Source organism: Populus nigra, chromosome 16 (assembly GCF_951802175.1).
Source record: "Populus nigra chromosome 16, ddPopNigr1.1, whole genome shotgun sequence".
In the NCBI taxonomy this organism is placed as follows: domain Eukaryota; kingdom Viridiplantae; phylum Streptophyta; class Magnoliopsida; order Malpighiales; family Salicaceae; genus Populus; species Populus nigra.
Window position 1 is genome coordinate 14147146 of NC_084867.1, and position 10950 is coordinate 14158095.

Below are 10950 nucleotides of genomic sequence, written 5' to 3' on the forward strand. Positions count from 1 at the left end.
TTTTAAATATTAAATATTAAATAAAAAAATATATTCTAGAGGTAAAAACAAATATTAGTTATCTTAAAAAAAACAAAAACTATATTTTAAATTAATGGGAAGTTTCTTGAAGAGACGTAATGTACTTTCTTGTTTTCTATACAATTTTTTTTTAACATAGTAAAATTATTATTTTTTTTGGTGAAGTAACACAATTGAATTTTTTTTTTTAAAAAAAACTAATACACTTAGACGAGTTACAGATACTATTTACAATTTGTTTCGAATTAAAAACCAGAGATCTTCTCTCTTTCTCTCCTTTCCTGCAATTTCTCTGCCTTGCTTCTTCCCTCACACCACCGATCAAGATCTCTCTCTCCATCATTAAAAATACCCATTAACAACCCTTAAACACTTCTCTTTTTCTATTAAAACCCGCAACAACCAAGCTTTTTTTTCTCTACTAGCGGATGGTATTGAATTTTTCCGGCGTAACCAACCACCACCGATTACTTTCACCATCCAAGCACATCCACGAGTGTCTCAGATCTATCCATGAGCGACTCAGTTTCATCCACAAGTTGAAGTTGAGATGATATTAATCCTCTTTTTATTTATATGAATATTATAAACCTGTTCTCGAATTGAACGAGATAAAGAGATTATTAGATATGATTATATGTTATTATGTGTTATGATAATTGTAGATAGATATATAATTAGTTTAATTTTTAATAAAATATTATGTTTTTTAAAGTATATATCTGTCATTTACAATTTAATATATTATATGTTGTTTATATAAATTGTATTTTAATAACATAAAACTGGTTATTGATGAATATACAGATTATTGTTTTTTAATAGGAAATTGATAACAGCCCATAAACAGAAATCACAAGTACTAACTGTGACAGTTAAGTCGCATAGAGCTTCCTCGCATATCACAAATAAATCGGCAACACTTTTAAATTATACTAAATTCCTAATTATTTTTCTATCACGTGTTACTTTATAAATTATTATTTTTTTAAATGCGGAAAAGGAATGTTCTGTCCACCCTCTCTATCTCTCTGTCCCTCCATTATTTCCTTCACTCTCCTCTCCTTCCCTTCCATAAAAAATCCCCTCAACAAAACCGAACCTTCTCCACCTTAACTAACGGAGATGGCGTCACCGTTACTGGTGGAGCAAAACAGCGGGGAAACTCCAACATCCCCACTAGCAGCAGCAGCAGCTGGAGGAGAAACATCAAGATCAATACCAACACCATTTCTGACAAAAACATTTAAAATAGTAGATGATCACACCATTGACGATGTGATTTCATGGAATGAAGATGGTTCCTCTTTTGTAGTCTGGAATCCAACCCTTTTCTCCAGAGATTTGCTCCCTAAATTCTTTAAGCACAACAATTTCTCTAGCTTCGTTCGCCAATTAAATACTTATGTATGTTTAATTTTTTCTAAATTTTTGCTAGGGAAAAAGAAAACCTAGTAGAAATTAGGCAAAGTTTTAATTTTATATTTAATTCTTCTTTTGGGGTTTTTTGCAGGGATTTAGGAAGGTAGTGCCGGATCGATGGGAGTTTTCGAATGAATGTTTTCGCAAAGGAGAAAAGAATTTGCTGTGTGAAATACAAAGGAGGAAACTGGCAGCACCGGTGGCGCAAGTGGCACCAGCACCGGCGGCGGTGAAAGTGATAAAAACGTCGTCGAATTCTTCATCGGATGAGCAAGTAGTGATATCGACGAGGAGTTCTTCGCCGGGGTTGTCATTGGAGTTGTTGGATGAGAATGAGAGGTTGAGGAAGGAGAATGTGCGGTTAAAAGGGGAGTTGACGGAGATGAAGAGTTTGTGTGGTAATATTTTTAGTTTGGTGTCGGATTTTGAGAATTTGCGAGAGGAGGAGGAGGAGGAGGTGAGGAAGGTGTTGGATTTGTTGCCGATGAAGGAGGAAGGGGGGGATGGAGCGAGGATTTGTGGGGTGGAGGTTGGTGTGAAAAGAGGGAGGGAATTAAGTGGGGATATGGAGGTGGAGGAGGATGGGATGCAATTGCGGTTGCGGCAACCGGGTGGCGGCAGTAGTGATGGGGTGAAGATTGAGGTGAATGGTAGTCGAAATGGAGATAGATAGTAACGGCGGCACGGTGGCGGCGGTGAAGATGCACCGCATCATGAATTGAACAATGAATGCTACAAGGTCTAGTTAATCAAAGATCTAATGAGGCCACGTCTCTCTCCACGCCATTCAAACTGCGTTCTGCCTGAAAAAACATCTTCTTACAACACAGCATTACTGTGTAGATAAACAGACACTCAGTAGAACAGTTACAAGTTATTAAACCCGACATGCGTCCAAGCGGCGCAATCCGATTGTTGTAATATTACCATGGGATAGCCATAAGCACACCCAAGAAGCGGCTTATTATTTATATGGGACACTAATGTATGTATTAGATGGAGATGGAGATGATCCAAGGCAAAATGGAACTGAACAGGTTTTCTTCTATCTTCCATCAGCTTGACTTACTCTCCATTTAGCCTATTACAGATTCTATCCTCTGATTTTGTAGAAATATACATGTTTACATCAAAAAACATTTTAAAAAATAAGTTTAACTGCACTTCAAAACGGTGTTTAGAGCACTAGAATTTCGGCGACAAAAAATTGTTGCGGTTTGTGCCAGTGAAACTGCGCAAACAAAGCAAAGCTGCTGTTCTAAAGAAAAAACTCCGTTATCAGTCCAGGCTGGGCGGCACAGAGTACTAAGCACGAGCCCCCATGGTTGAAGGAGACGAATGCTTTCTATCTTGAAATTTCTGCGTTGATTTTGGCTGGCTTCAGTCAACAAGTTAGGTTGTGGCTGTGGTTGTATTAATGGTTAGAAACAAAAGTTATTTTGTTAAAACAATTACGGCATTTAAATTACTAATATTATTTAAAAAAAATTGCAACAAGCTTATAAAATCCCTAAAATGAAACTTGAAAAAACTGGTTTTTGAGTCAAAAGTTTTTTACATAAGATCCAAATATAACAAGCTTTTATTTTATTTTTTTAAAAAATAATACAGTTGGTAACAGTTTTGAAAAATAATACATGTTTTAAAAGTATTTGGAAAATTAAAAGATTCAATGACGAAAAAAAAATAGGAGAAGAGATGAGCTGATGTAGTATTAGAGAAAAATAAAAAAGAAAAAGAAAAAGAAGGGAAAGAAAGAATATGGGATACATTAGCACTCTGTTTCCAACACATTCAATATTTTTAGATATAATAGTTGTAATTACTCGAGATGTGATCCGAGTAAGAGTTGAATTGTAGAGCTAACCTTTAGTTTAATCAAGTGTAAAAACAATATCATTTCAATAAGTTTTAAAAAAATAATATTGTTTTGGATAAAAATAAAAATAAAGACATTAAAGTTGTATATTTGAGAGTGTGGTTACGGTTGCTTTTTAAAGTGTTTTTCACTCGAAAATATATTAAAATAATATATTTTTAAAATTATTTTTAACATCACCATATCAAAATAATCTTAAAACACCAAAAAAAATATTAATTTAAAACAAAAAAAATTAATTTTTTTTAAAAACACTTTTGATACATAAAAATAAATAAGATCAAATTTGATCAACCCGGAATAACTTTTACTAAGTCGATGTCCAATATTAAAAATTGTCCAAGTTAGGCTATTGATCAACACATCACTAAATCAACCCGCCAGACCAGTTTAATAACTATCCTCGCAAGCAAACATATAGTATACTGTTGCTTTTAAAAATAAATGGGTTTTCAAAATATATTACCTCTCGAGTTCAAATTCATGAAAAGACTGCAATAAATAATTTTTCGTTAATACATTAATCTAGATATGTAAGTAAGGTAGATACTTAGTCTTAATACATTATATATATATATATAAATCGATTCGAGGATAGCGTGACTACTAAGAACCTATTACCATCTCAACATCAACTGAATAAAAGTATCATGCTGCATATTCGAAGGACTTCACCCGCCTGCTTTCTAAATCATCCTGCCTCCACTTTTAATGGCAGTATAAATTTAACTTTGGCGGAGAAAATGACCGGAGATTGCACATTTTCTAAGGCTGCAGTACCAAATGGTGTTTGTTGTTCATCAATTGTCTCAAAGATGCTCATTAAGTTCTTATAACATTGACAATCAACTCTGAAACTGAAACTATGGACTGAATTAAGATTGGACTAGGAAACATTAAACTCTTAACTAACAACTTCAGATTCTAACACGTCTTCCTACACATGTTAGGGGGTTATTATAACAACTGGTTTGATATGAACACGGGCACTGATAATTTTCACCTACTCATCTTTGATCCCTTTCAGGAACTTCAACACTTTGAGCATGGTAGGTCTATTTGCAGGATTATCAGACAGGCAAATAGCAGCAATCTGCAGCACTTGAAGCATCATCTGCTTGGAATCTGCACTAAGAACTGTTGGATCAAGAACATCAGCAGCCTGACCCTTCTTAATCTTTTGAAACACCCAACCGACTAAGTTCCCCCCTTCAACCTCTTTGAAATCCGGTCCTGTTGGCTCTTTCCCAGTCACCAATTCAAGCAGAATTACACCAAAGCTATAAACATCTCCTCTTGTAGTAGACCTCCCACTCTGACCATACTCTGGTGGTATGTAACCAAATGTTCCTGCTATGTCCGTGCTAACATGAGTCTCGCAAGCACTGATCAACCTGGCCAGCCCAAAATCAGCAACCTTTGGCTCGAAATCCTCGTTAAGTAGGATGTTGCTGGCTTTGATATCCCTGTGGATAATGTGGGGGGTGAATCCATGGTGGAGAAAAGCTAGCCCACGTGCAGCACCAGTTGCAATTTTGACGCGCTTGGGCCAATCAAGGACGTCAAGAGCCCTGCTTTGATTTCTTAGCCAAAGATCTAAGCTCCCATTTACCATGTATTCATAAACAAGGAGCTTTTCCTCCCCAAAAGAACAATATCCCAGCAACGGAACAAGATTCTGATGCTTAACCTTCCCCAACGTTTCCATTTCAGCAATGAATTCTCGGTTGCCCTGTGTCTTGGCTTGACTCAACTTCTTGACCGCAACAGTTTTTACATCAGGTAGAGTGGCCTTATATACAGTACCAAAACCTCCATCTCCAATGATGTTTGTCTTGCAAAAGTTGTTGGTGGCTTCAAGAATATCAACTAAAGTAATTTTCAGAAGAGGCTGCTCAAACATGGCTATGTTGATACTCAGAGGCTCCTTCGATCTGCTGCTGCTGCTGCTGCTCAAGAAGTACAAGTTTTGATCAAGAAAACTGTTCAGTTTTCTTTCCTCAAGATCACCTTGCCCACTGTCTTTCAAAATCCATTTTCGCAGAGCAAAGGCTATACTAAGAGTGACAAGCATACATCCAACTGCAATCCCAGCAAGTCCCCAAGCATTCAAATAATACGACTTGTCAAAGCTTTTGATCCTGCAATCTAAACTCATGATTTTCCCACAGAGGTCTTTGTTGCCAGCAAGTGAGATTTTTGACAGGTTTAGGCAAATACCACTTCCTGGTACGGGCCCTTCTAAACTGTTTTCTGCCAAATTCAAATAAAACAGATTAACCAGGGCACATAACTTCTCTGGAATTTGCCCTGATATCCTATTCCCTGAAACATCAAAATATGCGAGTTGCACCAAATTCCCAAGCTCTAGAGGAATTCCTCCTGTGAATTTATTTCCATGAAGATCCAAATATGTCAAGTATGAAAGATTGCCAAATGACCGCGGCAACTCTCCATCAAAGAAATTATTACTCAAATTCATAGTTTCAATCTTCCATGCAATGGACATAGATGAGAGCTCATCTACAGACCCAGATAGCCGGTTCTTCTGGACATAAAGCCCCACAAGATTCAGCATTCCTGATAGAGAAGAAGGAAGCTCACCATCAAGCTCGTTATAGCTCAAATCCAAGTGAGTAAGCTCTTTCAAGTCTCCAAAACTACGAGGAACTGGACCATACAACTGATTACCAGTCAAATTCAGCTTCACCAAGCTGCCTAAGACACCTAGTCTCCCAGGGATGGTTCCCGAGAGTTGATTATTCCCCAAATACAGGCCCTGAAGCTTGGAAGAGTCACCAAGTTCTGGTGGAATGGAGCCGGTTAGCATATTTCCAGACAAATCCAAGGTTGTAAGATTTGTCAACCTTGAAAGTGACCCTGGAATTTCACCGGAAAGCTTGTTATTGTTGAGAAGAAGATCCACCACAACCATAAGGTTCCCCATCTCCTCAGGTATTGAACCGGACAACATATTGTGTGACAAATCAAACACACCAAGGTGTTGAAAGAAGCTCGAATCAGGAATACTAGCTTCACGAAAATACAAAGAAGGCTCCGATGGAATGGGCCCTGATAACTTATTGTGAGAAAGAACCAAGCAATGTAATTGAACCAAATCTGCAAGTTTCTCCGGTATTGAACCAGAGAGTTGATTATTTCCTAGGTCCAACGTGGTAAGTGCAGCTGAGTGTCCGAGCTCCACAGGAATGGTTCCTTCCAACAGATTGGAGTTCAAGTTGAGAACTGAAAGAGCTGTGAGATTGCCAATCTCCTTCGGGATAGTGCCCCCTAGCTGATTGTTACTCAGCACCAGCCTCTCCAGCTGAACAGCATTGCCAATCTCCACGGGCAGAGAACCCTCTAAGAAATTATTTGCAGCGGAGAATTCCATCAAGGTCATGGAGTTCCACAAACTCACAGGTATGGTACCCGAGAAATTGTTAGAATCAAGATCAAGCACCGTCAAAGGAAGCCCTGCTAAATACTCCGGAATCGAGCCGTCAATCTGATTATCCATCAAAACCAACTGGCTCAAATTAGTACACTTCAAGAACACATCCTCAATACCACCAGTCAGGAAATTCACGTCAAGATCAATCTCCATAAGATCAACAGCCTTACAAAGCTCTCTTGGTATCTCCCCACTCAGCAAGTTACTACTCAAACTAATCACCCTCAACGCCGAACAATTCCCAATTTCAGGTGGTATTTTCCCTGAAAACCTATTATTTGAAAGCAAAAGTGACTCCACCTGGTTCCACTTTCCAAGCCAATGAGGCAATGGCCCTGAAAGCTGATTCTTATCAGCAGAAAATGTCAACATAGGCAACATAGAAAGCTCTTCTGGTAACACTCCAGACAGAGAATTGAAAGACAACATCACAGTCTTCAAATTTTTGCAATTTCCAAGTTCAGCAGGTATAGAACCATTAAGCTCAGAGTAAACAAGATTCAAAATTGACAAGCTCTCCATTGCGCCTACAGACTTCGGTATTGAACACCTCAATGGATTATAAGAAAGGTCAAGTTTACTCAATGACTTCAAATTGGAAATTTCTTCAGGAAAAGGACCTGTGATTGAACAAGAAGGCGCAAAGAAGTTTTCAAGTCTTGAAAGGTCACCAATTTCTGGTGGAAAAGGACCAGAAAACAAGTTGATACCGATGTAAAGATCAGACAGGTTCTTAAGGTTGCCTATTTCAGGTGGAATGGGACCAGAAAAGGAATTGTTTGATATATCCAATGATTTCAAGGATTCAAGTTTAAAGAGATTTACTGGAGAACCTGATAGAAGGTTGTTACCAAGGTCCAAGAACTGAAGCCCGGTCAACTCACTAAGTTGACTCGGCACTGACCCAGTGAGCCCATTGCTTGAGAGGTCAAGGGTGTTCAGCTGGGACAACTTCCCAACCTCCGGTGGGATTTTCCCGGTGAACGAGTTGGGACCGAGTTGTAGGGTTTGGAGCCGAGTCAGCACACCGAGTTCACGTGGCAACTCCCCTGATAGCAGGTTACCACCCAGAGAAAGGTGTTTCAAGCGTTTAAGATTGGAAACTTGATGTGGGATTTCGCCAACAAAAAGGTTATAGGACAAATCAAGAATGGTTAAGGAAGAAAGGGAGAAAAGAGAAGGGTGGAGTCGGCCTCGAAGGCTCTGAGTTGAGAGTATCAAGGAAACAACACGGCCGAGATGGCAAGAAACGCCAACCCAGCTGCAGTGACGACTAGTTATGTTCCATGAAGAAAGGATCTTTGGGTTTCTGAGTGCATTTTTGAAGGAAATGAGAGATTCCCTATCTGTATTTTGATCTTCAGTGTACTTTGAAACCAAAATGAGAGGCTTTGTTAACATTAGAAAGCAAAAAAACACAAGCTTGAAAGGCATTGCCATTGTTGAAGAGAAAAGGAGAGTTCTTTTTGATGTTTTACATAGAGAAAATGGGAGGAGGGAGCTAAGAAGGAAAACCCGTTTTGAGAGAGGAGAAGGTGACCGGAGTGAGTAATGGAGACGGTGAAAGTGAGAGCAAGCTAAGACGCCATGGCCCTATTTGAGAGGGAGAAAGGGAGTGTCAGATAGGCATGCAACTCACATGACATGAGGTGTTCTGTAACTGCTTTTCTGTTTCGACGAGTCGATTGTAAATTTTCTGTTTAAAAGTAAGGTTAATCGAAGCTATGGATTCTTCGTTATCGGGTTCATACTCGTATAAATATCAAACTTAATTTTCAAGATGAGGTTCAAGTTTTTGAGTGATGATTCATAGTATCATTACTCGGATACCATGAACTCTCCTGCATGATAATCATATGACTGTTATGTTTGAAAATTTATACAAGTTTGTTGAATTATATATAAAAGAAATGATTAAAATCAAGATGTGTGCAGTCAAAAAGATGACTTTGATATGTAATCTTTAGTGTTTTACGAGTAGTAAATGTGTAAAACATGACAAGGCATGAAATAAGCAAGGCACCGTTTGTTTTGTGTTTGAAAAATATAAAATTATCTCAAAAATATATTTGTTTTATATCTTCATCTTCATCTCTTAAACACGTTCTTGCCTTTTCTGTATTTGTTTTATGGGTCTTGAAACACCAACGAAATATAACCTATATTGACGAAGAAGGACGAACTCATTCTTGAAACCATAGGACTAGCTTGAAAAGCCTCTAAAATTAAAGGATCAATTTGTACTTTCACTTTATTTTTTCGCTCACGAGAAACCCAATGCAAGACCATGGCTTTCGAAGACTTTCTATGGAATTTATTTTCAAGGCGCCAGCAATCTTTTCGTACATGGAAGGAGCACCTAGTTAAGAGCATGTATAGTTTAATAGAATAAAGCACGAAGGAGTACCGGCAAGGCACAGCCTCCTCTACTTTCTGAGAATCCGGGGCTTGTCTCTTGCACATATATTCTCTCCTTTTTGCTTTTATTCTCCTTTTGAATGTTCTTAACCTAGTTTTATTTGCACTATGTATGATTGTGGCTTCAAGTTAAGAAAAGGGAGGAAGAGACTGCCTCCTGTGTAAATATATTAAATAGGGGAATGATATCCTTCTATGAGCATGGTGTTTTGTGCTACCCAATAGCCATTATCCATGGTGCATGTTGAGAGTTTCGGACTTTGGATCATACCTATAGCCTAGCCTAGCACTCTTGCCATCGTCTTTTTTTTTCTTTTTCTTTTTGCCATAGAGAAGGGATATATTCATTTACGAAACCATGGTGATTCTGTCAGGATATGGTGAAAGCATCTTAAATCTCTGTCATTTTCTGGGTTCGCCATTTGTTTTCTAAATTTAGAGCAATTAGGGGGCAAAATAAGTCTTGCTGATCAAGATTTGGAACTGCACTGCTCTATTTTCCAAGGAGGAAATTGCAAAAAAAATCTATAATACTGCAAGACACGGATCGGCCCGGTGGTTTGATCTAGGGTCTAGACCGATCCAAGACCTAGAACAGTCTATGTTGAAGAAGAAAATTGAATTATGCAGCTATAATGGGCTTTACAACTATATACTGTATATTGTTGAATCGTACCTTATCTAATTAGCTAAAGTCTCGTGACATTTCAGGAAGATCAGGGCATTAATTACAGTTACACAAAATTAAAGATGGGGGGGCCAAAAGGTGGAGACCGAGGCTTTGAAAATAACATGAGTTGTGTGAGTACGAGTGTCCTTTGATGCCTTGACTGGAATCCTTGATATTGAAAGATCATAGACTGGAAGCATAAATTGAACACCAAAATCCAAAAAAAATTAGTATTAACCTTTGGTTAGATTATCGAATTTGTTTTTTTAGAAAATGAACCTTCTTAGAATCCAAAATCTCCTTTTGTTTCCTATGATCAAGGCTTCTTACAATCAACACCTACAAAAGGAAGAGTTCAATGAACCACAAGCTTGCTTGGGCCTTCTTTTTCTTTTTCTTTATCTTGCCCTCCGTTGTAAATATAATATTAATTGATAAATTTTATGATGCTAAAGTTATAACAGTTAATAATTAGAATTCATGAGATTACGAGGAGTATAATTTAATTGGTTAAGTCATGAGTTTATTTTTTAAAAATTATTAGTTTGAGTTTTATAAATCTTAAAACTATTATAATTTTATATAATTATTAACTTCATGTTGTCGAGATATTCATAATATAGACTTCAATTAAAAAGAAATACAATACATGAGAGATAAATACAAGGAACATAAAAGAAATATTAAGACTGCAAAACTTTGCATGTTAGCAAGGCATTAAGAGAATCATGGACCAGAGGGCGCTCCATGTGTTGTGAAATGACCAAAGCGTATATTTTCTTCAGAGAAGGTAAAGTCCAAAACTCCAGATCCGGGCAGGGGTAACGTTGTGAAGTGACCAAACAGCCCCTTAAAAGGGACATCTTCAGGATTTGGCTCCTTGTCGCGTAAGCACCAGCCTCTCTGCAACTCAATTCCGCATGCAGAGGGAGTGAAGTACTTCTGTTATGGACTTGTGGGGCTGTTTTTGTCTTTTTCAAAGGAGCCTTCTGTTCTTGATATGGACTTGCTCAAAGAGAAAGGGATAGACAGCTGAGAGTGCCTGAAGAGACAGAGACAGAGAGAGAGAGTAGTGGTTTTGTTAGA

The 10950-nt window shown here is 37.9% G+C and overlaps 2 protein-coding genes across 2 annotated transcripts; one reads left to right on the forward strand and one right to left on the reverse strand.

Moving 5' to 3' along the window:
• Positions 1-987: 987 nt before the first annotated feature.
• LOC133675569 (heat stress transcription factor B-2a-like) lies at positions 988-2491 on the forward strand. The gene is made up of 2 exons (XM_062096990.1): positions 988-1428; positions 1535-2491. The coding sequence occupies exons 1-2, from the start codon at positions 1147-1149 to the stop codon at positions 2114-2116; spliced, it is 864 nt and encodes a 287-aa protein (XP_061952974.1). The 5' UTR covers positions 988-1146; the 3' UTR covers positions 2117-2491.
• A 1592-nt stretch (positions 2492-4083) lies between these two features.
• On the reverse strand, positions 4084-8508 carry LOC133675749 (leucine-rich repeat receptor protein kinase EMS1-like). The gene has a single exon (XM_062097225.1). It carries the CDS (start codon positions 8214-8216, stop codon positions 4326-4328), a length of 3891 nt encoding a protein of 1296 aa, XP_061953209.1. The 5' UTR covers positions 8217-8508; the 3' UTR covers positions 4084-4325.
• Between the last annotated feature and the right edge of the window lie 2442 nt (positions 8509-10950).